Source organism: Meriones unguiculatus, chromosome 11, assembly GCF_030254825.1.
Source record: "Meriones unguiculatus strain TT.TT164.6M chromosome 11, Bangor_MerUng_6.1, whole genome shotgun sequence".
Lineage (NCBI taxonomy): Eukaryota > Metazoa > Chordata > Mammalia > Rodentia > Muridae > Meriones > Meriones unguiculatus.
The window spans coordinates 85170705-85196827 of NC_083359.1; the positions used below are offsets into that span (position 1 = coordinate 85170705).

General features: G+C 40.8%; 1 protein-coding gene across 3 annotated transcripts in view; it reads left to right on the forward strand.

Annotated features, from left to right (window-relative positions):
- The first annotated feature begins 18878 nt into the window (after positions 1–18878).
- The window catches only part of Selp (selectin P), a 36629-nt gene continuing 29384 nt past the window's right edge, over positions 18879–26123 (forward strand). For all 3 annotated transcript variants that reach the window (XM_021639425.2, XM_021639426.2, XM_060364599.1), the window contains exon 1: positions 18879–18945. In XM_021639425.2, coding sequence (XP_021495100.1) covers positions 18943–18945 — 3 coding nt within the window. In that variant the 5' untranslated portion in view covers positions 18879–18942. The remainder of the gene's footprint in view (positions 18946–26123) is intronic.

Genomic DNA, 26123 nt, shown 5'->3' on the forward strand with positions numbered 1-26123 from the left:
GGGTGGTGGCAGTCCTGGACCCCTGCCAGTTGGGTTGCTAGGGTTTCACTTGCTAAAAGTCAGATCCAGTTAGTTCTTGGCTCTCAATTCTGGGGTATTGTTTGTTGATGTTCCCTTGACAATACGTCTGTCGGCTGAGATTAGTTGGATCAGAAGAGAAAGCGAAGCGGCCAAGAGTGACAAACTTATAGGGCAGTATGGGGCCTTCTCATCATTACCATTGTGGGTACTGTTTGTGATGGCTGATCTCAGGGGTCAGCTTGATGACATCTAGAGTCATCTAGAAGAGCCTCTAGGGATGCCTGTGGCGTGTTATCCTGCTTAGGTTAATTGAGGTGCCCACCGTGGGGGCCACAACTCCCTAGGCTGGACTATGTAAAGAGGAGAAAGTGAGCTGAGCACGAGCATTCATCTCTTTTTGCTTCCTGGCTGTGATGCAATATGACTGGCTACCTCACCTTCCTGTGGCTGTGCCTTCCCCACTGCAATGAATTGTAATCTTCAGCTGTGAGCCTAAACGAATCCTCTATCCCTTCAGTTGCTTTTGCCAGGGTATGCTGTTATAGCAAAGGGAACAGTCACTAACACAGTTAAAGGATAAAATTCTGACAAGGAAGACAAGATGCTTACTGCTGTTACCACTATTCCCAATCTTCCTAGAAATCCCACGGCCTGAATGCCAAATTACGAAAAGCTTTAGAAACTGTAGAAACTGTGACCTCCAGGGAAAACAAATATTCCCGACATCATATCATAGCTGCTGTACACGCAGAGCCCAGAGATGCTGCCATACCACTCACATCCACTGTGGCCTCTCCTGCTGCTGGAGCGCCTGACTCTGGCAGCCCTGTGCACTGGTTAGATAAACAGCATGAGTACTTCAGAAGCGCGCGCGGCTTTATAGAGGTACAAAAACAGATGTCTTTGGACCAAATGAGGCCCAAATCTGTTTCAACTACTGGCCCGGTGGTCTGGGGAGCCTTAATGTTGACATAGAAACAATGTAAGCTTTCAAGTAGACTTGGATTAATATGCTAACTAACTCTTGAATCACCTCTAAGGCAACTTAACTTGTTGAACCTTCAGTGTTACCGTCCGTGACAGTGACACACCAATCGTACAGTACCTCATCAGCATGTCCCACTAACGATCACTTATTCTAAGTAGGTCCCTCTCTTTGCTGTGAACTATGTCTTCACGGAGTGTCACTTCCTGTCTTGCTCATTGCTATCGCCTCATGGTGCTACAGGGACTGGCGTGAGCTGAGTTCTCAATAAACATTCATTCATTTAATAAAACACTTCTCTGATGGTACTTGGTGCGTACTCTGATGGTACGTGCTTACTTTCCGTTTGTATACCTTCTTTGATGAAGTGTTCGTTAGGATCTTTAACCCAACTTAGCTGAGATCTAAAAAATTTTCTTATTGCTGAAGTTTAATGGTTGCTTTTATATTTGGTTTATCTTCTTTACTCTTGATACTGTTTCTGCAGGTCAGGACTTTGATATTTTACCTAAAAGGTCAGAAACATCAGAAACATCTGGATTTTTCTCTCATTATCTTGCGGAAACTGTACAATTGCTACATTTTGTCAAGGATGTCAAGTCTGTGCCTAAATTCCTTGCTTTCATTTTGATGGTATATCAATGTCCAACTGTTTCAACATTTTTTCTTTTCTTTTAATTTTTTTTGTGTTGTGTGTGTGTGTGTGTGTACAATTTGCTGGAGTCACTTCTGTTCTTCTTCCATGTGAGTCCCAAAGATTGAACTCAAATTGTTACACTTGTTGCCAGACACTTTTACCCTCTGAGCCATCTCACAGCGCTGTCACCTTTTCTTGACAACATTGTCTTTGCTCCATCTTTTGTTTTTGTTCCTTGTTAAAAATCACATAGCTCTGTGTATGGAGTCTATTTCTGCATCAGCTCTACTGATCTAGTACTGATCTATTATTACAATTCAATAAGTCCTAAAATCAGGTAGTGTCGATACCCCAATCTTGCTCTTCTCCTTCAGTATCTCACAGGCTATTTCCATCCAGTTGTAGTTGTTTGGGATGCAACAATAAAACACCTTACAATAATTGGATTACAAGCAGTAGACATTTAAATCTTAAATTGTGGAGGTTGAGAAGGCCAAGATGGAGGTACTAAAATAACTGAGGTCTAGTAACCACTTCCTGGTTTATAAAGGGCATCTTCTATGTCCTCACATGGAGGAAGGTAAACTAGCTCCCACATATCTTTAATAAAAGCATTAATTTTTCCATCTCATAAAGGCAAAGTCCTTGTCACTTACTCTCCTCCCTATCATACCCCCTCCTAACACCATTACTTTGAGGGGCTAGGTTTCAACAAATGAACTTGGGGAGATATAAAAATTTAGACCATGTTTGTGTATATGCTATAGTGTTAACTTGTCAGTAACTACAAAATAACTCGCTGGGATTTTGACTAGGAATGTGCTGAATTTACAGAACAAGCTGGGAAGAACTGATATCGGATAATGTCAGGTCTTTCTACCCTTTCCTAACGTCAAGTTTTCCATCTTCATTGGCTTAGGCACCTTTTGGGTTTTGTAGTTTTCTTTATTTTCTTTCTTTTTTTTTAAAGAACTTCCTTTAACATTTACTGTAAGGCAGGGATGCTACTGGCAAAAAAATTATCCCAGTTTGCCCAAGAAAGACATTGTTTCTCCTTCCCCTTTGAAGGGGATTTTCACAGGGAACACAATTCTAGGTGGAAATTGTCTCTAAATAGTAAACCTTTCACTTGATTTTTTTGTCTTACGTGGTATTTGAGGGGAAGGCAGATATAATTCTTATTGCTACTCATTATTGCTGGCTTCTGGATTTTTTTAAAAATTAATTTCTTATGTTTTGAAAATGGTATGCTTAAATATAGTTAATTTGACATTCTGCCTCCTTGATGTTCTTCTTGTATCTGAAAAGAATTCCAGAGAAAGTCTCAATCATTCTCATAGCAAATATTTATTTTATTTTTCCCTTCTTTCTTCTGACAGTCTCATTCAAGCACACATTCTTTCCAGGTCTGACCTCATTCCAGGTCCTCACACATTCTCTTCTGTTTTATTCAATGTTTGTACTCTCTGACTTTCCATATTGACTAATTCTATTAAGACTCTTCCTTTAGCTGGATATGTTTTACTAGTGAAGCATTCACTATTCCTATTACAACATTACTGACCTCTAGCATTTCATTCTAGTTCTTTCTTAGAATCTCCACATTTCTGCTTACATGGTCCATTTGCTCTTGCATACTTTTTCATGCCTGAGATCTCTTAACATTGTAACTATAGTTAACTTCTCGAGTGGATGGACAAGAAACACAGGAACAAGTTCACCAGACAGTAAGACCTTCTTTCTGAAAACACCACATAGTTGAGTCACAGAATGAAATCTCAAGCTGGTGTTAGATGCTTCATTCTACTGACAAGCGTTCATGATGCTGAAAGGGACTATGCTACAAAACGGACTCCAAAACAAAACTAATTGGAAGCTATTAGGAGGGTTTCTTTATACCCATTAAATGAACAATCCAAGGGGATATTACAATACTAATATCCTAATAAATTCCGTGCACACTACAAACACAACAGAACCCAATCTCATACAAGAAATACTATTAGGTCTAAAACCACAGATTAACACAATCATAGCAGATGACTTTAAAACCCCACCAAACCAATGGACAGTGATCTGGAAAAAAGTAAATTGAGGAACCCTGGAGTTAAATGATACCTTAAATAAAATGGACCTAACAGACATTCTACAGAAAATTCTGCTTGAATACTAAAGACACAGATACTGGAATTTCCTCCGAAATAAACCACATATTAGGACACAAAGAATTCTTTTTCATTCATTCATTCATTCATTCATTCATTCATTCAATCACTTTACAGCCTGATAGCAGCCCCTCCCTCCTCCTCTCCCAGTCTCATTCTCATGCACTCCCCTCCCCTCTCTTTTCAGAGAAGGAATGCTCTTCCTACCCTGGCACTTCAAGTCGCAGCAGGACTAAGCACATTCTCTTCCACTGAGGCCAGATAAGGCTGTCCAGCTAGGGGGAAGAGATCCAAAGGCAGGCAAGAGAGTCAGAGACGGCCTCTATGCCCATTGTTAGGGGCCCCACATGATGACAAAGCTGCACATCTGCTACACGTGTTTAGGAGGTCTAGGTCCAGCTCATGCAAGCTCTTTGGTTGGTGGCTCAGTCTCTGCAAGGCCCCACGGCCCCAGGTTCGGTTACTCTGTAAGTCTTCTTGTGGTGTCCTTGACCCCTTCAGCTCCCTCAGTCCTTCCCCTCACTCTTCCACAGAACTCCCAGAGCTCATCCTGCTGTTTGGCTGTGGGTCTCTGCATCTGCTTCCAGCAGCTGCTGGATGAAGCCTCTCAGAAGACAGTTATGCTAGGTTCCCGTCTGCAAGCGGAGCAGAGCGTCATCAATAGTATGAGGGGTTTTCTCCCTTTGGGTGGGTCTCAAGTTGGCCAGTAGTTTGTCCTTCCCTCAAGCTCTGCTCTGTCTCAATCCTTACGCTTACTGCAGGCCAGACAAATTGGGTAGAATGGTTTTGTGGGTGGGTTGGCGTCTCCCTCCCTTAACAAATACAGAAAAGTTGAAATCACATTCAGAGAATGAAGAATAAAGCTGGCTACCGGCCACAGTAGAACCAGCAGAAAGAACACAGACTCACAGAGAAGAAACAACACCCTACTGAATGATAATTAGTTACAAAAAAAAAAAATCCCAAAAAATATCATTTCTACAACATTATTTTTGTTATCGAGACTGTTTTTTTTTGTAAAGCTAATTATTAGCTGTCAATTTTTAAAGTTTAATTTAATAACAATGAGAATAACAAAAAGTCTAGCCATAAGAAAAGAGAGTTTATTAAGCAGAGTTTAAGCACAAACAACTTGCCAATACAAATCTCTGCTACTGCTTTTTCCTGCCTCCTCAGTGTTCAAAGGAGAGCAAGTCCCCACGGGACTATTACTCATTTCAGTAGGAAAATTCCGTGTTATCAGGAGTCAGGATCATAGAATTATTTGAGGATTTAGCAAATGGACCTGGCTTGATTACTTCCAGCTAAATAGTTGTATGCTCGCCACTTTTCCGTTTCTTTATTTCATTATAATCCCTTGTTTAATGTTATAGCTGGAGTTTATGCATTGAGTATCCCTTTTGATGAGCAAGATATTTATAAATTAAAAAAGACAACCTTTTAATTGGCTGTGACAAATTTAGAATACAGATCAAAAGTATGTACTTGCTTGCAAGGCTCACCAAAGGACACTGGGGCTAGTGAGAGAAACAATTAAAGCCACCCTTGTTCCATTGTTTTGCATATGAGAAGTCATCATTTTTATAAGTAAGAATGCAGATATCAAACTTCTCTTCTTAGCCCAATTTCAGATCAGAGATACTGTTCAAATGGTCATTTCCAAAAATATATCTTCAGGAGAATTTGGGAAGAATCAAGTATACCTTCAGCTCTATTATACTTTTCTTTCAGACGAAAAAGTATGTAATTGATCAGATTTGTACTTCATGTGTGACAGGAAGAAGAGAACACAGGGTCAAGACTCTTGAATAAAAAATATTCATTTAATTTTCTTTAGCACATGAACTACGTGTTAAATGATTTATAGATAAGAGGTTAATTCCACAAAGGCTGTGAAATGGTGGTTGGTATAGGTAGAGAAAATTGTACTGAACAAATGGTACATCGCAAGAAGAAATTTCTCAGGTATAGTGAACTTCATACAATGTGCATTATCTTTTTTGGGCAAGAATGATAAAGAATAGACACTATAGTGATGGCTAAGACATGATTTCTGCAGCAAAGCATTTCATGTCTATTGAGGGAGGTGAATGATCAGGCCCAGTGTGGATTTAGGCCAACAGGGCACTTGGCACCCATCTGAGAGTTCATGGTCACAGCCTTACTGTCCTTATAGAGCCTGCTCTGGCCTACAAGCAAACTTACCCTCTGGTACTTGTCTCCATCTCAGGCTATGTGGAAAAGATTATTTACTGAAGCCTGGCAGATGCTAATGGAAAGGGGAAAGTATCTATCAAATTTATAAGAATTCACTGTAGTTAAAAACAACCTAAAAAGTGTGTGTACAGGCACATGTGTGAGGGTGTGCTATTCTCGCCTGCCTCATCTGAAGCTGTTCTTAACAGCACTGGGGGCTAAGGGCCAAGGCTTTAGCATATGAGCCTTTGGGGGACATTCATGTTGTGAACCACAGCAAGGCCTTTTGCCAGTTTTTAAATTTCGGTTATTCATCTCTCTGCTGTTAAGTTGTGGACCTCCTGAAACGTTTTGTGTGCTAACCCTAATATTAAACCCAAACATGTGCTTTTCAAGTATTGTCTCTCAATCTATAAATTATCTTAGCACACTGCTGATCATTTCCTTAGTTGTGCAGAGATGTATTTACTTTCTGTAGTTCCATTTGTTTAGTTTTGCTTCTTTGACCTGAGACTTAGATCATATCCCAAAATCCATTGATGAGGTCTCCTCATTACAGTCTCTTTTAAGAACTTTAGAGCTTCAAATCTTGCCTTTGGATCTCACCCATTTTGAGTCAATTTCTAAACAAAAAAATTCCAACCAGTAGAATGTTCTTCAACCACCAGAGATGCCTCTGAATGCTGAATTAGTATTTTTAATTCTGTATTTGGCTATTACAACTCTAGAACTCTACAGGGGAAACAGATCCAGAGAAGAGACAATCAATGACTGAATCATTAAATGATTTTAAATATATAATTTTTTATTAAACATTTCAATATAAGCACACACCTTTAATCTCAATACTCTTTGGGAAGCAGAGGCAAGCAATTTCTATGAGTTAGCCAGCCTGGTCTAGATGGTGAGTTCCAGACCAACCAGAACTATCCAGTAAAAAGTTTTCTCAAAAAAGAAAGAAATTCTTTCATTTCTTAAAATTTTATTTTATATGTATGGATGTTTTGCCTTCATACATGTCTGTCCATCACATGCTTCCAGTTCCCAAAGAGGCCAGAGGAGGTGTCAGATCACCTAGGACTGGAATTACAGACAACTATGAACCACCATGCAGGTTCTGGCAAATGAACCCAGGTCCTCTGGAAGACCACTTGGTGCTCTTTACCACTGAGCCATCTCTCTAGTCTCCTCAGACAAATAAATAAATAAGTAAACAAACAAGCAAATAAGAAAGGTAAATGTAAAACTTTATATAGATTTGATAAATACAAAATTTATTTGTCACTTGTGAGTCATATCTCTAAAGAAATGAATGACTGCAAAGAGCTGATGACTGAAACATTTCCCTGCTTATAGCAGCAGAAAACAAATCACATTATGTATGCTATATTCTGTGTTATCTTCCTTTATCTTTACTTTAATCTTTACTACAGCTGATAATGGGAAATGGTAGAAATTAACGAAAAAGTTGCTGGCAGCTCAAAACTGAAATGTTTCCCATTTTAAAAACTGCACAGAGCAGTAGAAATTTGCCAGTTTTACTGCCTATCTGACCTAGCCTTTTCCGCTTAGATAAAAAACTCTTTTGATGTGTTCTTTGTACTTCCAAACACACACATTCCCCAACAGCTAAGCCAAACTCCTCTTTGTATTCAAGGTTATTTCATCCCGGGAGGCTGAGTTATGTAGAAGATGTTGCCTAGATAGGGCTCATGTGTCTTGGCATGGATATGAGGAGTAGCTCAATTCAGTCTCAGTCTTACTACGTCTGAATATGCCAGAGATTTTTAGACTAGAGTATCCCCCATAAGATAAAAGGACTAAGGCTTTCTCTCTTCAGAGAGTATGTTGCAATGAGCTTATTTTTTTCACAATTTAATCAACTATAGCATCACTGTAGATGGATTTCATCCTTCTCACTTAAGAACTGTGTCGTTTTAAAATACTTAACCCTTCATTCCTCAGTTCCCTTTCTAATAAAATAAATGTCAAAATATTTTCTGGATGGCTGGGCAAGAAAATACCTGTCACGGGAATTTGTTGTAAGGATTGAAACAGCACTAAAAATACTTAGTGTATGTTCCAGTCCAAGAATAAATCTTCAACAATGGTAAACCATAGATATAACAGTATTTCTGCTTCTCTTTCTTGATAGAGTTAATCTACTCACAACTGTTCCTTTGTAAACAGGTCACTCATTTAAACAAATTCTACTGCTTTGGGTAGGAGATAAGACTTCTGTGGTTATGTTAACGCGCTGGCACCCACAGGGTTCAGACCCAGTATGCGTTTTGAAGGGTAATTGTGTTGTTACTGTGAAAGAGCACATCCTAATCATCCTTGAGTTTAGAGCCCTTTCTGTGTGCCTGTGTCTAAAATCATGCTGTTAGCACAAAAGACCTTCTTCCACTCCAAAGGATCTTCTCTATACTCTCACAACTGCCAATCCATCACCACCATTAAGCTATCGATGTCCTGAGTGGATCTCCCACAAATCCATGTAGATACCACCTCCGCCATATTGTCCATACTTCGCCTGTCCCTGATCTGCCTGTTCCTGAACTGGTCTTTGAGCCTTCAGAACAGGAACTATGTTTCATTCTATTTCATGTTTTGAGAGTATCATTTAGATTACAGTCTCTCACACACACAAAAAAACCACAAAGCAAATAAACGAATCCCTCTGTGGGACTAAGTTGGTATAAACGTGGCAATATAGAATGTGTCCTGAGAATCCCTTTTCTATTTAAGGTTATGTGGGTGGGTAGTCTTCTGAAATTTCCTTCCTTTTCAACAACTGGAGAGCAAAGATAGAGAAAAGAAATGCTAAAGCATAACACCACAGAGCAACTTAAATAGACTGTCCACAGGAAGAGTTAGAAGTTAATGACACGTCCATGAGATATCTTCCTAAAGCTTCATGAAGAGAGCTGATGCCTTTGTCCACAGAAAAGTAGAGAACATTGAAAGAAGGAACAGATACAGAGGCCAGGAGAGCGCCATTGCCTTGGACATTTCCATGCTCAACCATAAGGAGGTCAAAATTATCCCTCAATCCTTACCCCTTTGTTGTATTTCTATGTTATTTATAGATCTATATTAGTATCTATATATCCATCCCTCTGTGTGTTGTTTAGGTAGATTGAGTTGTAGTTAGAGCAGGATGTATTCTCATATAAGAAAAGCCTATGAAAACTCATCCAATGATAAAAACACAGATATAAAACATTGTATAATTCCATTGGTGACATTTGGTGGTTTTCCCTTCTTTGTGCTTTTCTGTACTTTTAGCTATTTGCAATGATCACATACTTTATTAAAAAAAATTTTAAACCCTATATGTAGGCCTACTTTTAAAAAAAACCTTTAATTTACATTTCTTATATATTTTTCTCCCTATTCCACCCCAGTCCCTTCCAATAACCCAACACCAGGCAGGAGAGAGAAAGGGTTGGTATCGGAGGAGCCATAGTTCTCTTAACTGCTTCCTGCTGGTTAGGGTCATTGGGTTCCTTGAAGCTAGTCCAATCCTTGTTTCAGGAGATCTCTGACTTCTTGTCTCACGACAGCAACCAGGAGCAGCCTTGTTATTTCTCTGAGCTCTGGGCCCTGGCATTTATTCTCTCTCCAGAGTCCTCAGATTTAAACTATCTGCAGCTGTCAAAAAGCTCCTCTCAGAGCCCCCAGGAGGCAAACAGTCTGCTGTTGTGGCCCATCTGAGTCAGTCCCACATCCCACACCTGGGACCAAAACAAAACCATGTTTATATCCACAACAACTATACATTCTTTTTTCTGTTTTTAAAAACCAGAGCTTGACATCCTACAACCTATTATGTGGGAAAGTTCACTCTTCTCTAAGCGGAGGGAATAGCTGGCAGGTTGAACCTTCCTGAGGAATTAAATCTCTCTTGTTTGATAGATAACCGACAGCACACATGAAAACACGGGCTTACCACGACATCGCCAAAGCCTGTTTCACTCCAGTTTATCTTCCTGCCCCCACAGCCACCATGTCTGCCTCTAGACTTCTGGATCCCTCTAAGCCTTGACTGGTTTAAAATGTTTTCAGTGTATGGACCTCAACTCTGCAGCCATTATCTCTGGAAAGTCTTCTTTAGGCTGAGTTCCTCACAAACAGACCCACTGGGTCATGTTCTTTTTTCCCCCTTGCATCTCTTGGATGCAAATTTTGTCTAATATCGATGTGTGTTCTCTTTCACAAGACTGTTAACCATATAAGGATTTGCTCATTATTGCATTCCCAAAGTTTGCACACCACCAGGAGCCTCAGAGGGACTTCAGTATTTCTGGTAGATGTGAATAGATCAGAGTAATGAGACCGTGGGATTCAGAAAGAGAGAGGAGAAAGGTCTTCATTGTGCGTACCTCATTTTGCCCATCTAAGGAATGATTGCTGAGTGTCTATTTGACCTCTTCTATACACTTTAGAAAGATGAAAACTATTTTTAAAAAGGGTTCCTGAGATTTGGAAACATGCTGCAACTTGGAGAGATGAGATAACACAAAACAAATATGTAACATTAAGTTATATATAAATTATCTCACAGTTTAAATATAATTATTTTAAATTTTAACATCATTATATCATGTTTAGACCATAGTAATAACATTTTATCTTGATTATATTACATTTAAAGATAAATAGATCATATTATATGCCATGATTAATTCTTATATTGGAACTGGAGTTTTATCATGCTTTAAACACAATTTAAAACATATCCATATGAGCAAATGATATTCAACCCGAGCATCTTTTAAATGCAATCTAACAGTGGTATCCTTCTCATTATTATTCTTTCTTTTTCCATTTTTTCTTTCAAGATAAATTTATTCATTTCTAAAACTTCATAGTACTGTATTTACATAATGCTTATTCTTGTAGGTCCTTTTGCTTTCTCAGGATCTCTCTCTCTCTGTGTCTTTTCTTCTTCTTGTTCTTCTTTTTCCTTTCTCTCACTCCATCTCTCTTAGTCTCTGTGAATATGTGTAATATAATATAAAATTTTTTTATATTTACAACATACAATGTGCTCTGATGTTACTTGATAGAATGCTAAGTTAATTAGCATATCAATTACTTCACTTGTTCAGAGTTTTACTATAAGAATACTTAAAACATATTAACTTAATATACGTCCTGCTTGGATTTTGTCATCTTGACATTAAATAGACACACGTGAGAGAAGGGACCTTAAATGAGGAACTGCACAGTCAGAGGCCACATTTTCCATATTAACGATTGATGTGGGATGGCCATACCCACTGTGGGACAGTAGCTCCCCTGGGCAAGTGGTCCTGGGTTTGTATAAGAAAACAAGCTAATATACCATTCTTGAGCATATACCTAGAGTAGTGGTTCTTAACCTGTAACCTGTGGGTCATGACTCCATAGGGGTCACATATCAGATATTTACAATTTACAATCCCTAACAGTAGCAAACCGACAATTATGAAGTAGCCATGAAAATAATTTTATAAGCGGTGGCCACTAGAACATGAGGAATCGTAGTAAAGGCTCGCAGTCTTTACTAGGTTGAGAACCACTGATCTATGGGATGCATCATCCTGCTCTGGAACACTTGCTCAACCATGTTCATTGATGATATTGGAAACAACCTATCTGTCCATCAATGGGTGCATGGACAATGAAACTGTGGCATATTTACGCAACAGAATATTCCTCAGCTGTTAAAAAAAATGAAATTCATAGATAAATAGATGGAACTAGGAAAAAAAAATCTTCCTGAGTAAGATAATTCAGACCCAGGAAGACAAATACGGTATGTATTCACTTATAGTGGATATCAACTGTTAAACCATTGATAGACATGCTACAATCCATAGAACCGCAAAGGTCAGGTGTGGAGTAAGAGACCGTGGGTGACAGATGAATCTCCCTAGGAAAGGGAAATAGAATAGTTATGGCTGGACAAGGGAGGGGGCTGGTATGGGAGGATCAAGCAATGAGGGTGAGGAAAAAAAGGGGGCAAGAGAGGAAATATGAAGAAGGACAACTAAAGCTAAAGGCCATTGGAGGAGTTGTTTGAAAGTCTAATGCAGTAGAAGCTTCCTAAAGTATATACATATATGAAGGCGATCTAAATGAAGTTGCCAAATAACTGTGGAGACAGAGCACCAGCTAGAACTCTCTTGTCACCAAATAAAGCTTCCAGCACTGTGCTGTCTAATGGAGTTGTTGGCCCAAGAGGGACTATGGAGATCCGGAAATAGCCCAGACTATTGATAAGTCTATTGGTAGCTCTCCACAAACTGACAGTATGGTGCTACTGTTGAAGACAAATCCTACACAACTCACTGAGCATGGAAAAGTCGAGCTGGTGCCTAACTAGAGTCTTCACTCTCTTCGGATTATTCGTGTTCCTGGTACTGGAAGCTACTAAAGGGAAAAGGCCAGTAACAATCCAACTACAAACCCTTTGATCTACAGTGGTGACCTGCCCGCAAGAGACACTGGTGGTAAGATCCCCTTAGCGGCCCAAAGCTTGAGGGAGTAACCAACCAATCTCCGATTTGATTTAAGCCCCCCCTCTCCCCATGAGATGGAACCTCTACACCTGACACAGCTTGGGTGTCCAAGAACCTGAGACTAGATAAGGCAAGGACCCAGGGGAAAACTGAATAATGCCGTTCTGCTCAAGGAGCATGGCGATAAAATAACATTCAGTTATATTCATAGTTAGGTTCCTTTCCTTGGACAGCTTTAGAGAAGCTTCCTCCTGCGGTAAATGGGAACAAATGCAGAGACCCAGAGCTAGACAATATGCATAGAGTGAAAAGACTTGAGAACACTCGGCCCTAAACGGGATGTCTCCATTAAATCCCTCCCCTCAGGACTCAGGGAACTATGCGGAAGAGGAGGCAGGAAAAGTGTAAGGGCCAGATGGATAGAAGACACCAAGGAAGCAGGCCTTCTAAACACAGCATGATCCCCACACACTAACCCACAGAGACGATGGCAGCATGCACAAGTCTGCACTAGATGGGGTCCTAGGGCTGAGAGAAGAGATGGACACTTGCCCCCACCCTTAACCCAAAAGCTATTGCCATCTCCAATTGCCAACCAATTGCCAACAGAAAAATTAGTTTTCTTCAAGGAAGTCTCACTGGGGAAATAAGCCACTCTTAAGGGTAGTCTTGCTTAAAGGTACTGCTTGCCCAGCAATAAATGCCAACACAAAGAAGAGCTCAAAGGCATCTCTCTCTCTCTCTCAACCTTCCTGTGGTTTGCCTATAGGTTATAGCTTCTGGTTTTGTGTTTTGATGGGATTCTTTGTATGTGAACATGTGTATATCTGCCTTTATATATGTTTCTTGTGCTTTTTCTTTGGCTCTTTTTCTTCTGTTTCTTTGTTTTTGTTCATCTTATTTTGTTTGATTATTATTCCGTAGCTCCCGTCTATATTTTAACAAGAGACAGAAAGGGTATGGATCTGGATGAGAAGGGAAGTGGGGAGGAACTGGAAGGAGTTGGGGGAGGGGAAACCAACCATAATCAGAATGTATTATATGACAAAAATCTAATTTTCAATAAAAGAGAAAAATGTTTTAAAAAAGAAAGCTGAGTGCGTCCTGGGAACAAGCTGTTCAGCAGCCGTCCTCATGGTTTCCGCTTCAGTGTCTGCTTTGGCTTCCTTCAGTAATGGAACAGAAACCCCGCCAGCACAACATTCAATCATACAATAGTTATTAACGCTAACTGCTGCCTTATGAAATAGATCTGTTGAGCTCCCTCACTTAGCCTGATGGAATTTTAGATCCTTAGATGAACATCTTCTTAATCCTTGCTTCAAAACCTGGTAACCATCATTTTACTCTCCGCTTCTGTGAGTTCAACATTTTTATGTTGTCTGCTTATTTGTTACAGTGCCAGGGATCAAACTCAGGGCCTTGCGTATGTTAGGAAGTGCTCTTCTGTACAGCTGTAATATGAATTGTGCGGGTAAATCGTTATGTGCACTTAGTGCTTATTGAGGGCAGATTGTGGGAGCAAGTAGGACCCGGTCACCAGAGACTTAATTTTGTTTATTTCAAAGTGTCCTCCAAAACTCCCTGTACTGAGTCAGGCTGGCTCCTTGGCTCTGTAACAGAGAAAAATATATATATAAATAACTAGGAGCATTAAAGTCACAGTGCCCTTGAGAACAGTTAGAGGGAAATCCTTTTGAACAAAAGTCATTTTTGTGCCTTCAATAACATGAAAGTGCTTCTAGTGGGATCAGGGGGACAGTGGGAAGACCACTCCGCATGAACAAGACTCTTGGTTAAGACTCATTTTACTGTACTGGAGAGTGTGCCCAGGACCTCACGCATGCTAGGCAAGTGCTCTATTCAGCTGCCTTCCCAGTTCCTATTACACAAGATTGGCTTATACGCCTTAATGTATTTTTTTTAGCATGTGCAAGACATGATCTGGGTTTGGTCTTTAACACACACACACAGAGTTTTAATTTGTTTTTGTTGTTTTAATTCTGCATTTGAGTTTGAAGCACAACCTAAGCTCCTTTATACCTGAGTTACAAAGGGCAATGAATTCCCAATGAGTTTCAGATGCCATTGAAACAATAATACATAGTTTTAGGTAAATTTCTAGTTTAAGGGCTCTGGTCCGTGGTCTAGTTTCTAAATGAATTTTCTTTGGCCTGAACGGAGACCTAGCATTCCAAGCTACCAAAATAGGAAAATGATAACCCAACTGGAACTGGAAGATCAATCACCTCTTTGGAAGGCAGGTTCACCTTGTGCCACTCTAAAGAGTTGGAGACATGATTATCTCTCTAATGAGACATTGTCCCTTCTCTTTCCAGAATTCCTACCTTCTGGTACCGTATGCAGACTCACCAAGAGTTTCTACTGGGTCTGCCTGCTTTCTGAGTCCTGGCTCAGAAAGCGTGCTTCCTTTTCTTCTGCTTATCTCTTTTCCAAGCATGCTTTCCTTAACACAGGAGCTCCACGCTTTCTCTAACACTGCCCTCCTAGGCTGCTTGTCCACCACGTGGCTGACCTACATGTCTGCCTAACTCAAACAATATGGCTTCCCCTTCTCCTTCTCCTCCTCCTCCTCCTAGTTCTCCTCCTTTCCTGCTTCCTTCTCTAACTTCTATTTCCCTTCAGGCAGCTGCTAATTTATAATTTGCCTGCCTTGGGGAGTTTTTCTTTCAAACTCTAAAACAAACAAAAAAAATTGTGTATTAAATTAAAACAAATCAAACAAAAAACATCCCAACAAGGTCTGGTTGCACGCCCACAGTGTTGGGGACAGAAGGACTGCCAGCCTGGTTATATGTTTAGTGAGAGACCCTGTCTCAAGGCAGTAAGGCTTGATGATGGAGCAGATGCCCAATGCCTTCCCGGGCCCCTGCACACACAGAAGCGCACATCAGCATGAACACATGTACACACGCACACATCCACACTCACAAGGAAAAGGGACAGATGTCCCTGGCAGATGAGCTGGTTGCTCAAGTGTGGACAGAGACAGAACAGCGTTTATTTTGGGCAGGGTGTGATCTCCTTTACTGTGGTATTTGGAGATACGGGCGCAAGACGAACAACCTCAGAGCTGGAGGTATCCTGGCTCTGTGCTCTGGGTTCAGAATATCTGTGGAGGAATTTTACCTCGGAACATGGCTGTTCTGGCAAGAGAACACATCCAAAGATCTTCTAGGTCTTTGTGATCCGGCTGGAATACAAACGTGACTTTTCCAAGGCCAGCCTGGTATAGAGCAAGTTTCAGGTAAAGAAAATCTTAGGAACAGGTGTGGCGGTACACTCCTTTAATTCCGAACAATGAAGGTAAATTTAGTTTGTAGAAGGAAGCTACTTACGGGGCAATGCAGAGAGGAAAAGACAGTTTCACCAGGACAGTAATAGAAAACTCAGGTGAAGACTGTGTGAGCCAGAGAATGAGAAAGAGACAGGAGATTAGAGCAGATTGCTGGAGTTAGTTTGAGGCCAAGCAGAGCAATTCAGAGGCTGAGAGAAAAAAATCAAATTGAATAAGTCAGCTGGGAGAGGAGTTTAGGCCAGAACAGCTGAGTTGAACCAACCAGCTCAGAGCTCAATAAGAACAAGAAAAGGTGAGCTTATTAGGCAGTAAGTCTCAGAGGCTGAAAATGTTCTAGGTTAGATTGTGTGGAGACTAGAAGCTTCCAGGACTAGGCCTAGGTTAACAGACAGAGGCAATAAGCCTCTAAGACAACATCTAAAACAGGAGAATAAAAGTTACTTTTATAAATATCTGTCTATAGTGATGGTTAGAGTCTGAGTCCTGGGTACACAAAATTCTGCCTTAGAGCTAGGGTCCAGAATGTGGAGGTGTATAAAGGAACAGGGACTCTAGGGACTCCAGGGGAACTAGCTATCTCTCTGGAGTAGTTTGACTGGAATCTTGAGAATATCCCGTGTGCAGACACATGGGGTCAGGGCCTCAAGGTGAGAACTAGATTACAACAGCTCTGGCTTCTGAGGGGAAAACAAAACAACACACAAAACCAGCATCAACCTCAGCGCCAGGATTCCGGGTGAGGACACTGGGAGAGCAGCTCCAGCAGAGAGGTTCAGGCTGCTCATGGCCTTGTAGAACATGGTGGCCCTGGTTCCAGTCCCAGGATGCTACAAGAAGTTGCTCCTCGGGAGGGGTGTGTAAAGCTGTGTCTTCTTTTCCAGGGGTTTGCAGTAGGTATCCCAGTGGAAAACAACGCTAATGGCTTCTGTAGACATGGGGCCACCAAGGGCATTGAGGCCGTCTGTGGTTGAGATGGCCACCTCATTTCTATGTGTCCCCAGGCCTTGCCTATCATTTTCTCTGTGTGGGTAACCTTGGGTGTTTTGCTTCACTGTGATACCGAAGATTCTTACATGGGTCTGTGTGCCCTCCCAGGACTGTGTTGATTTGTAGATGTGGGGGGAGGATGTCGGGGTGCACAAAGTCTAGAATTTTGTACTCCACCGTCTTGCCAACATCACCTCTCTAGGAAACCTCTACATCTCCAATACCGTCGTTTAATATCATCTACATTTTCAGGAGAAAATGGCCACGTCGTTAGCAGGAATCTATTATTACACACAGCACCAGCCCTCATCTCTGTCTGAGAGGCTTCTTTGAGTGGAGCAATGCCAAACAGAGAGACTAGAGGGTGAGCAGGTGAAAGGAGAGGGAGATGAAAGCGAGTGTTGGACAAGCCAGCCCCTCCACTGACACACAGCACACCTAAGGCCACACGAGGTGTTATTCTAAACACTCCGTTTACAGAACCCCCTAACCTTCCCATGCTCGGTGAGTGTTATCCTTGGTTATTCACACGGCTGAGGAGGCTGAATCTTGAACATGCCAGTAACTTGCTCACCTCATGGCTGGCCATCCGTGGAGTCAAGCAGTCTGGCTCTAGGGTGTGGACTCTAACCTCCTGTGTCATGCAACCTCAGAGTTCCCCGTTCTTTTTCTCTTTTGGCTCCTCTTACTCCTATGTGGCCATTCTTCATGACTACCTCATTAGTCAGCCTTTCTACTTTAGATGTTTGCTCAAGCTCTTCGCCTTGGTTCTGAATCCAAGAGTATGATTAATTAATTTTTTACCTTTTGATTTTCTTCCTTTCTCCCAATTTTGAATGTACCCATGAGATGCCCATGCAGAAACTGTAACAATGCTAGAGAGAGTAATAATAATGATAATAATAATAATAATGGCCAACACTATTAACTAGAATTCTAGAAGGATGAATTGTGGGGTTTTTATCCAATTTGATGCAAAATACTTAGTTTTTATTTTTTTGTTTTGTTTGTTTATTTACTACTGCCCTGAAAAGTAGCCATGATTAGCAACATTTTTCAAACACGTACCGAGTGTCTGCTATTATTTCAAGCCCTCTCCTTGTATCAATTCCTGTAATTTCACAAAACCCTGTGAGGTAAGATCTATTATTACCATTCTGATCCACAGTTGAGAAAGTAGTGTAGAGGATCTAATTAATTTAGTTTCTAATCAATTAATTTGCCCAATAGATGACTACAAATGGAATAAGAATAGGTCTCAAGAGGTTTCAATGTATCCTAACCATCGCACTAATAGAATGTTTTGTCCCGTGCCCTTCACACTGTGAGAAGAGAAATACTAACCCTTCCCAATTTTTATGGCAGCAAGGTCTGGTTAGCTCGCCCACTCTGGCCTAGAACTCAGATTCCTCCTCTGTCCATCTCTTGACTTCTGGGATTATAGGCATGTGCCACCACGGTTTTCCATTTTTCCTTCCTTGACATGAGAGATGGAGTTCTTCCCCGTCAACCCATACCTGCTCCATATGTCACTTCAAAACCGTCGCCAACAATATTCCCCAAGTACCAGAAACTCTCTCTCACTGGGTTTTCCCTTTTCTGCCTGCTTAGTTCTTTGCTTCTATTTTAGCTCTGTCCCCTCAGAAGTCTACTGGAATTATAAACATTCTCAGGCATCTCCCATTAACTGGAACTTACAGTGGGGATTTGTGAATAGTACAAAGCAAGCCTCCCAAACCCTGTGACCCTAGATTGGAACTCATATCATAATCAAAGGAAATCTGACCCCTGGGTGCACGGGTCCTGTTCCTGCCTTTCTCAGCCTGGGATGTCCAGGCATGATTCACACCTGTGCCTGTCTCCAGACGGTCTCCCGTGGAAGGAGTGACCCGCTGCCCCCTTGGCAACAGCTCCTTCCAAGCTGCCAACACTGCTTCTGTCGTATCAACAGTCTAACTTTGAGGGAAAGGCCGGGCTAATTTTCTGGAAAGCGAATAGGAAGTTGTTTTTTTTTTTTTTTTTTTTTTTTTTTGAGGCAGCCTGACACCAAGGGGAGGCAGCAAAAGTATAAGAAGCGTGGCTTGGCCAGAAGGAAGAGAGCCAGTGGAGCTGCAGAAGAGATGGTAAGTCTGTTTTTTCTCTGTATGGGAAGTACAAGCGTTGAAGTGGTTTGTGGCTAAAGCAGACGGGAGAAGGGGTTAGAAAGTAAGGAACAGTGATAGCTATGGGGCTTTATGTTGAAGACTTTTTTTTCTCTCCTTTCGAAGTGGGGTCTTGTTACCTTAACTCATTAAACTCACTACCCTCCTGTCTCAGCTTCCTGGATAGCCAAGGCTTGTAGGTGCCCATCACCATGGCCATTTTACAAGTGTTTTAAAAAGCCAGTTGATCATTTTGTTCCTTTCAGCATTCTTATAAGTTTGGATACTTTCCATTTTACAAATAGGACCGTGTGGCTTACATGGGACAGGCACTTAACCAATGGCTACACGCTTGTTAAGACCTGACGATGTTGTCATCTAGATCTCGTTCTCCGGCTGCATGGCGCTGCTTTTCTACTGAAACATACTGGACTCCTCGGAGTAGACCTTGGCAAGGCTATCATCCATTTGCTAAGTCTGCCTTTCTCTCTGGGATAAATGGAAGGCTGAGAAAGAACCTTGGAGCATATGTACAATTGAACAGCTTCTAGTTCTCAGCATCCCTAACTCTTTCTAAGTATCAGGAGTTTTCTAGGGCCGGTTTAGAATGTCCATGTGGTTCCAATTTAAATTGTTGTCTTGAGTGTTAGTAAGCCAGTCTTCTCATCTACAAATGGGATGTAATAATAATATTCTTGTACAATATCATAGTAAAGGTTAAGTAAGAAAATCGTGCTCTAGAGAATTTATATCCAAGGCTCATGTGTAAACAGTTGGCAAATTCTAGCTAATGTTTAAGTGAAAGAAAAAACTTCAAAGGTATGGTGAGGTTGGGGATTAAGGGAAGATCCGAAGATAACCGTGTTTTGAACTCGGTACAGTGACTGGGGATAAAACACATGTAGTTGTGGTACTTCCATGTGCATTTCCAACATGGTAGGAGTGACGCAGTCTCAGAATCCAATGTCTGTACCTAAAAAGGCACTCCAGTGTTAACTTTTAGGCATCTTTTTACAGCACTAAAGAAGAAAACCATGCTTATACATGATCCATCCCTCCTCTCCCCTCTCTACTTTGCTGCAATTCACCTATTCACTTGTGTGTGTGTGTGTGTGTGTCTGTCTGTCTGTCTGTGTGCCTGTGTGTCTGTGTATAGGAAAATAGAGACATGAGGATGACCTTTGAACCTGCACTATTTAAATCACTATGGCATAAAATGTTATTACTTGTGTCTTTTTGCACGTCATTCTTCCGAATTGGTTGACGTAAGTGAATGAGCCATCAAATTTTTTCCTTCTATTCTTTTTGGCATCCTCTTCTATTTCAAAGACATAGTGGCCTTGATGGTGGCATTGTTCAGGATCCTGATGAAAGCTACAATTTCTCTGTCTAGGTGAAAATACAAATATCCACATAAAATGACCTCTATAGACAACCATAGGAGGTTCCTAGACTTCCAGTGGGTTCCAGAAGACCTGTAAGATTTTCCCTTCTATGTGTTATACTCAGATGCCCCTCACTTTTCACCTTGAAACTGGGCTGCTACTCTGCAATTAAGTGCCGAGGACCCAGCCCTGAGATCGGTCATCATATTTCATAGACAAGTTTCTTCCTCCCCTAAGAGCACATTTGTCTCTTAGGTTTCAGGGACCTCAGCCTGTCTGTGTAAAATCTGCTTCATGTTTAGACAGTGGCTTCAATTAGGACCTGAGAAGATGATGTGAAGTTGTACCTGGTGGGATGTTTTCAACCGGTTCACAGGGACCTGCTTGGGGATTTACAGTTAAATTATCCTGAGGTCTGTCAAGGCTTTAGCAGGCCACAGAGAAGCCCTGGATTACTTCAGGTAAACTTTTAACCACTTCGGGCTCCGGCTTCCAGTTTCTACTGTTCCTCTATTATTTCTCAACATATTGTTTCAGGCTGGCAATCAGCTCTTAGAATACACATCTTTGAAGCTCTGTATAGAGAAGATTATTAGTTAAGTCACCAAAAAAAATCAAGTGACTTTTGACACAACAGGCAGTGCTAGAGCAAAGCTCCAAGGGAGGCTGATTTGAATAACGATAGCCATGACCTTGTCTAAGGCCTCTTCTGAGAAAGCAAAACAGGTATTTTACGATGTCAAGTGCAAAGAAATCCTTTGTAGTTTTTAGGGATGTAACTCAGCCAAGATCTTGTGGTCTTTTAAAAAATTAAATGTGTTTTATTTTAATGATACTATTTTGTTTAACATAATGGGCATGACTAGTTTAATTTAATACATGCCTTGATTCTGAGTGGTCAGATACTGGGACTCATGTTTATTTGAAATCTTCTTGACTTAGAGCTCTTTTCTGGCACTGGGATCTTGCCTCTCCACCACCACCATGCTGAAACGGGAGAGCACTAAGACTGGAACTGTTGCCATGCCTTATGATAGCTGAGCCTTGCTATTCTGGGGTTGCATGGCTCTTCATCCCTGACGATGCTTTTATCTTCCTTCTGTTCTCCATTCCCATTGACTCCAGTACATCAGTCCCTCTTTAACTCCCATCAGGACCAAGGTAACAGCCTCTACTTTTTGTAGCCTAGTCTTATTGTCCCTACTTAACGACAATAACACGATAGCTGCATCTTTTCACGGGGCTGCTCTTGTCAGAGTCCTGGAGTTGGCTCCCTTTTGCTGACTGGCATTTGACACAAGACCTGTCCCCAAGCTACCTTTTCAAATAATCTCCAGAGTCCCAATTTTCAACATCAGTCAGACCACATCATACTTCTTTTAAAGTTGCCCCTGACTTCTTTCTGCACTTAGAATAAGATCTCATCCCTTGCTTTGACTCCCAGGAGCCTGACATCATCAATTCTAGCCTCATTGCTTTATGTTGTTTGATCTTATACCCATTTTTAGGTTAAAGGCTTTCATGTTCTTCTCCCTGATTCCCACTTGGCAGTTTTCTCCAACCATTTTGCTGCTGGATTAAATGTCACCTTCCTGCAGAGGGCTGCCAACAAGTCCCTGACTGACTTATCTCACCGGCCACTCTGTCACACAATCCTATTTTGACTGTTACCTGAACTGCCCTGCATTTTTATATTTGTTCAGCGCTTTCACAAATGTACATTCTTTGAGGATAGAAATTGAGTCTATTCTCAATATTTTAACTCTTCTCCCTGGAAATGGTCCCAAGATGTTTTAGGAACTTAGTCACTGTTGAAATAACTAGTGGGAAAATAAACAACCCACAGAGATTAACAAGAGAGTAGTTGTTTGGTGTGGAGAAGGAAGCAGTCTTGATAGCAAAGCTCCTTTCAGGAGAAAGTTACAGACACGGGCAGTTAGGCCGATACACGTGGGTACTCCTGTCATAAAAACACAAGGAACATACAATACATTATGGAAATTATAGCACTCTTAGTGTAACTACATTGTGGTGTTGTGAGCAGGATGTGGGTAATTGAGAAGTAGCAGCAGGAGAGAACAGTCACACAGGAAGGAGCCATGTTTGAAAGGGACTTAGATGTGTATCTCGGAGAGTTTGACTGTGGCTTAGAGATGAGGAGCCACTGGAAGCATCTGCATGGAGCAGGATGACCTCACTATGCTATGAATGTCATTCTGGACTAGGGCTAGACCTCACTAGCAGGGCACTTACCCAGCATTCACAAGGTCCTGTGTTTAATCCCAGCACCACACACACACACACACACACACACACACACACACACAAAAGGAAGGAGAGTCATTTTGATTGCACTTTAGAGAAACAATTAGCAGCAGGTAATCTTCAGGAAAGGAGGCCAATCAGAAGCTGATTTCTCAGGTCCAGAAAAAGACATTTCAGCCAGCTCTGTGACAATTCAAGTGAAAATCTGGAGGCTGTCCAGGTTTCTCACCAGACGGTAAAGTCATTAGGATTTGCTGATGGGTTCTTGTAAAAGGTTCAGACAAGGTAAAGTTGTCCTGGTCCTTCTTACCTGCTCCTACTTGATGAAGAAGTTCAGGTCACCATGGCGATGTAAGTGAAGGGGCTCAGATCAATGTCACTGTTTTGAGTATAAGAATTTGCATTGGGTCTTAGCCTCTGCTTCAATACCTCGATCAGTAGAGTCTTCTGTGGTAGGCTCCTGTCCTGTTCCCTGTCTTCTCCTGCTTCCGATGTCTATTGCGTTTGTCCTTCTGAATGAGGATTGAGCATCTTCCCTAGGGTTCTCCTTGTTATTTAGCTTCTTTAGGAGTATAGATTTTAGTATGTTTATTCTATATTATGTGGCTAATATCCACTTATGAGTGAGTATATACCCTATGTGTCTTTCTGCTTCTGGGATACCTCATCAAGATGATCTTTTCTAGTTCCTACTATTTGCCTGCAAATTTCATGATTTCCTTGTTTTTAATTGTTGAGTAGTATTCCATTGTGTAAATGCACCACAAATTCTGTATCCATTCCTCAACTGAGGGATATCTGGGTTGTTTCCAGATTCTGGCTATTATGAATAGAGCTGCTATGAACATGGTTGAACAAATGTCCTTGTTGTATATTTGAGCATATTTTGGATATATGCCTAGGAATGGAAAAGCTGGATCTTGAGGAAGCACTATTCCTAATTTTCTGAGAAAGTGCAAGATTGATTTCCAAAGTGGTTGTACAAGTTACATTCCCACTAGCAATGGAGGAGGGTTCCCCTTTCTCCACATCCTCTCCAGCATGTGTTGTCACTTGAGTTTCTAATTATAGCCATTCTGATACGTGTAAGGTAAAATCTCAGGGTCGTTTTGATTTGCATTTCCCTGATTTCTAAGGAAGTTGAGCATTTCTTTAGGTGTTTCTCTGGCATTCGATATTCCTCTACAGAGATTTCTGTACCCCATTTTTAATTGGATTGCTTGGTTTCTTGGTGTTTAACTTAAGTTCTTTGGATATCAGCCTTCTTTCAGATATAGGGTTGATGAAAATCCTTTCCCATCTGTAGGCTGTCGTTTTATTCTGATGACACTGTCCTTTGCTTTATAGCAGCTTTTCAGTTTCATTAGGTCCCATTTATTGATTGTTGATCTCAGAGCCTGTGCTGTTGGTATTCTGTTCAGGAAGTTGTCTTGTACCAATGAGTTCAAGGCACTTTTTCTTCTAACAAATTTAGTGTGTCTGGTTTTATGTTGAGGTCTTTGATCCACTTAGACTTTAGTTTTGTGCAGGGTGATAAATATGGAATTACTTGCATTTTTCTACATGTAGACATCCAGTTAGACCAGCACCATTTGTTGAAGATGCTGTCTTTTTTCCATTGTATTGTTTTGGCTTCTTTGTCAAAAATTAAGTATCCATAGGTGTGTGGGTTTATTTCTGGGTCTTCTATTCGATTCCATTGATCCACCATTCTGTTTCTATGCCAGTACCATGCAGTTTTTATTACTGTTGCTCTATAGTAAAGCTTGAGATCTGGGATGGAGATACCCCCAGAAGATCTGTTATTGTACAGGATTGTTTTAGCAATTCTGGGATTTTTGTTTTTCCATGTGAAATTGAGAATTGCTCAGTGGGTAAAGTTCTTGCAATACAAGCTTGGAGAACTGAGTTTAGACCCCAGAACCCACACACAGCCAGGTGTGACAGCAGATGCTGCCATCCTAACACTGGGATGATAGGCAGGCAGGTTCCCAGTGCTCACTAGCCAGCCAGTCTAGCCAACTGGTGAGCCTCATGTTCAGTGAGAGACTGCCTCAAAACTTAGTGGAGAGTTTCAAGGAAGGATACCCCAAACATCAAATTAGGCCTTCACACTCGTACACATGCATATGTGAATCCATACACACATGTGCGCACAGACACACAAGGACTTTGGACAAAAAAATCACTTATCTCCTTTACATGTAGAGTTCAGTGTAAGTGTTTATGTTTTGTCACTGCAGAAAATAGAGTTCCTGAAAATGTACAGACAACTTTCAAAAATGCTGATCACTAAAAGGGTTGTGTTATGGTTATAACCTACTCACTTGCATTAAAGAAGGAATTTGCTGTTTTAGGATTGTTTTTGAACACTCAGGTTTTTCAAAGTGTGTTTTCTCAAAACTTCTCATTGTCCAACAAGAATGCTTTGATCTGTTACATCATTGTGACATTTGAAGTAATAAATGAATACTCACCTTTCCACGAAAGAAAGAAAGAAAGAAAGAAGAAGAAGAAGAAGAAGAAGAAGAAGAAGAAGAAGGAAGGAAGGAAGGAAGGAAGGAAGGAAGGAAGGAAGGAAGAAAGGAAGGAAGAAAGAAGTTGTGTGAGCTTCCTTTGGCGCCAGAGCCTTTCAGAAGTGGCTGCTATTTCACATCCTTTAGAATTCTTGAGGCACGCCACCTATGGAACCTCCCTCCATCTCTCCACTTCTCCTCCCCTTACACCTACATCCTATCTTCATGGAGTTAAGAGAGTCAGCCAAGCTCATCTAAGGATGTAGCAGAGAAAGCCATCATGATCTTGTTTCTCTTACATCAAGTAGAATGAGGGGAAGTGTCAGGGATATAGATTTGCTTTCCTCCAATATTTCCTTATTTGGTACACGTCTGCCTTATTCCCAGTCACTCTCTTACCATTACTATTTATATTGGCTCATTTAGTTTATTTCAAATTTCATTATTCACTCATATATATATATATATAAATCCATAATTCATTTTTTAAAATAAGTTTTATTGTGATGTTTAAAGTATACAGCACAATGTAATGGTATACATACAGGTCAAACAGTTACCATATGAAACACATTTATATCCATCATCTCACATAGTTGCTCATTTTTAACTTTGTTCTTGTGGTAAGAACAACTTTAAGTCTGATTTAACAGGAATCCACAGTAGCATATTTTTATTACTTGTAGTGTTCATCTTGCACATTAGGTTTCTAGATATGTCTCTCAATAAATCTGCTACTGTAATGAGTAGAATATATAGCAAGAATATTGTTTTTCAGATCTTTCTCATGTTGTGTAACAATTTTTTACTCAGACACAATCTCTATTGTTATGACAGGTACTAAATTATGATTATCACTCACTTACTAATTTAACACATTTCCATCCTTGGTGTAGGCATCTCCTGGTCATTATTCTTTCGTGCACTCATTCATCCACTTGTTGGTAGGAGAGTTGTCAATCATTACGAGTTTGCGTTATGGTGGCCAGCCATC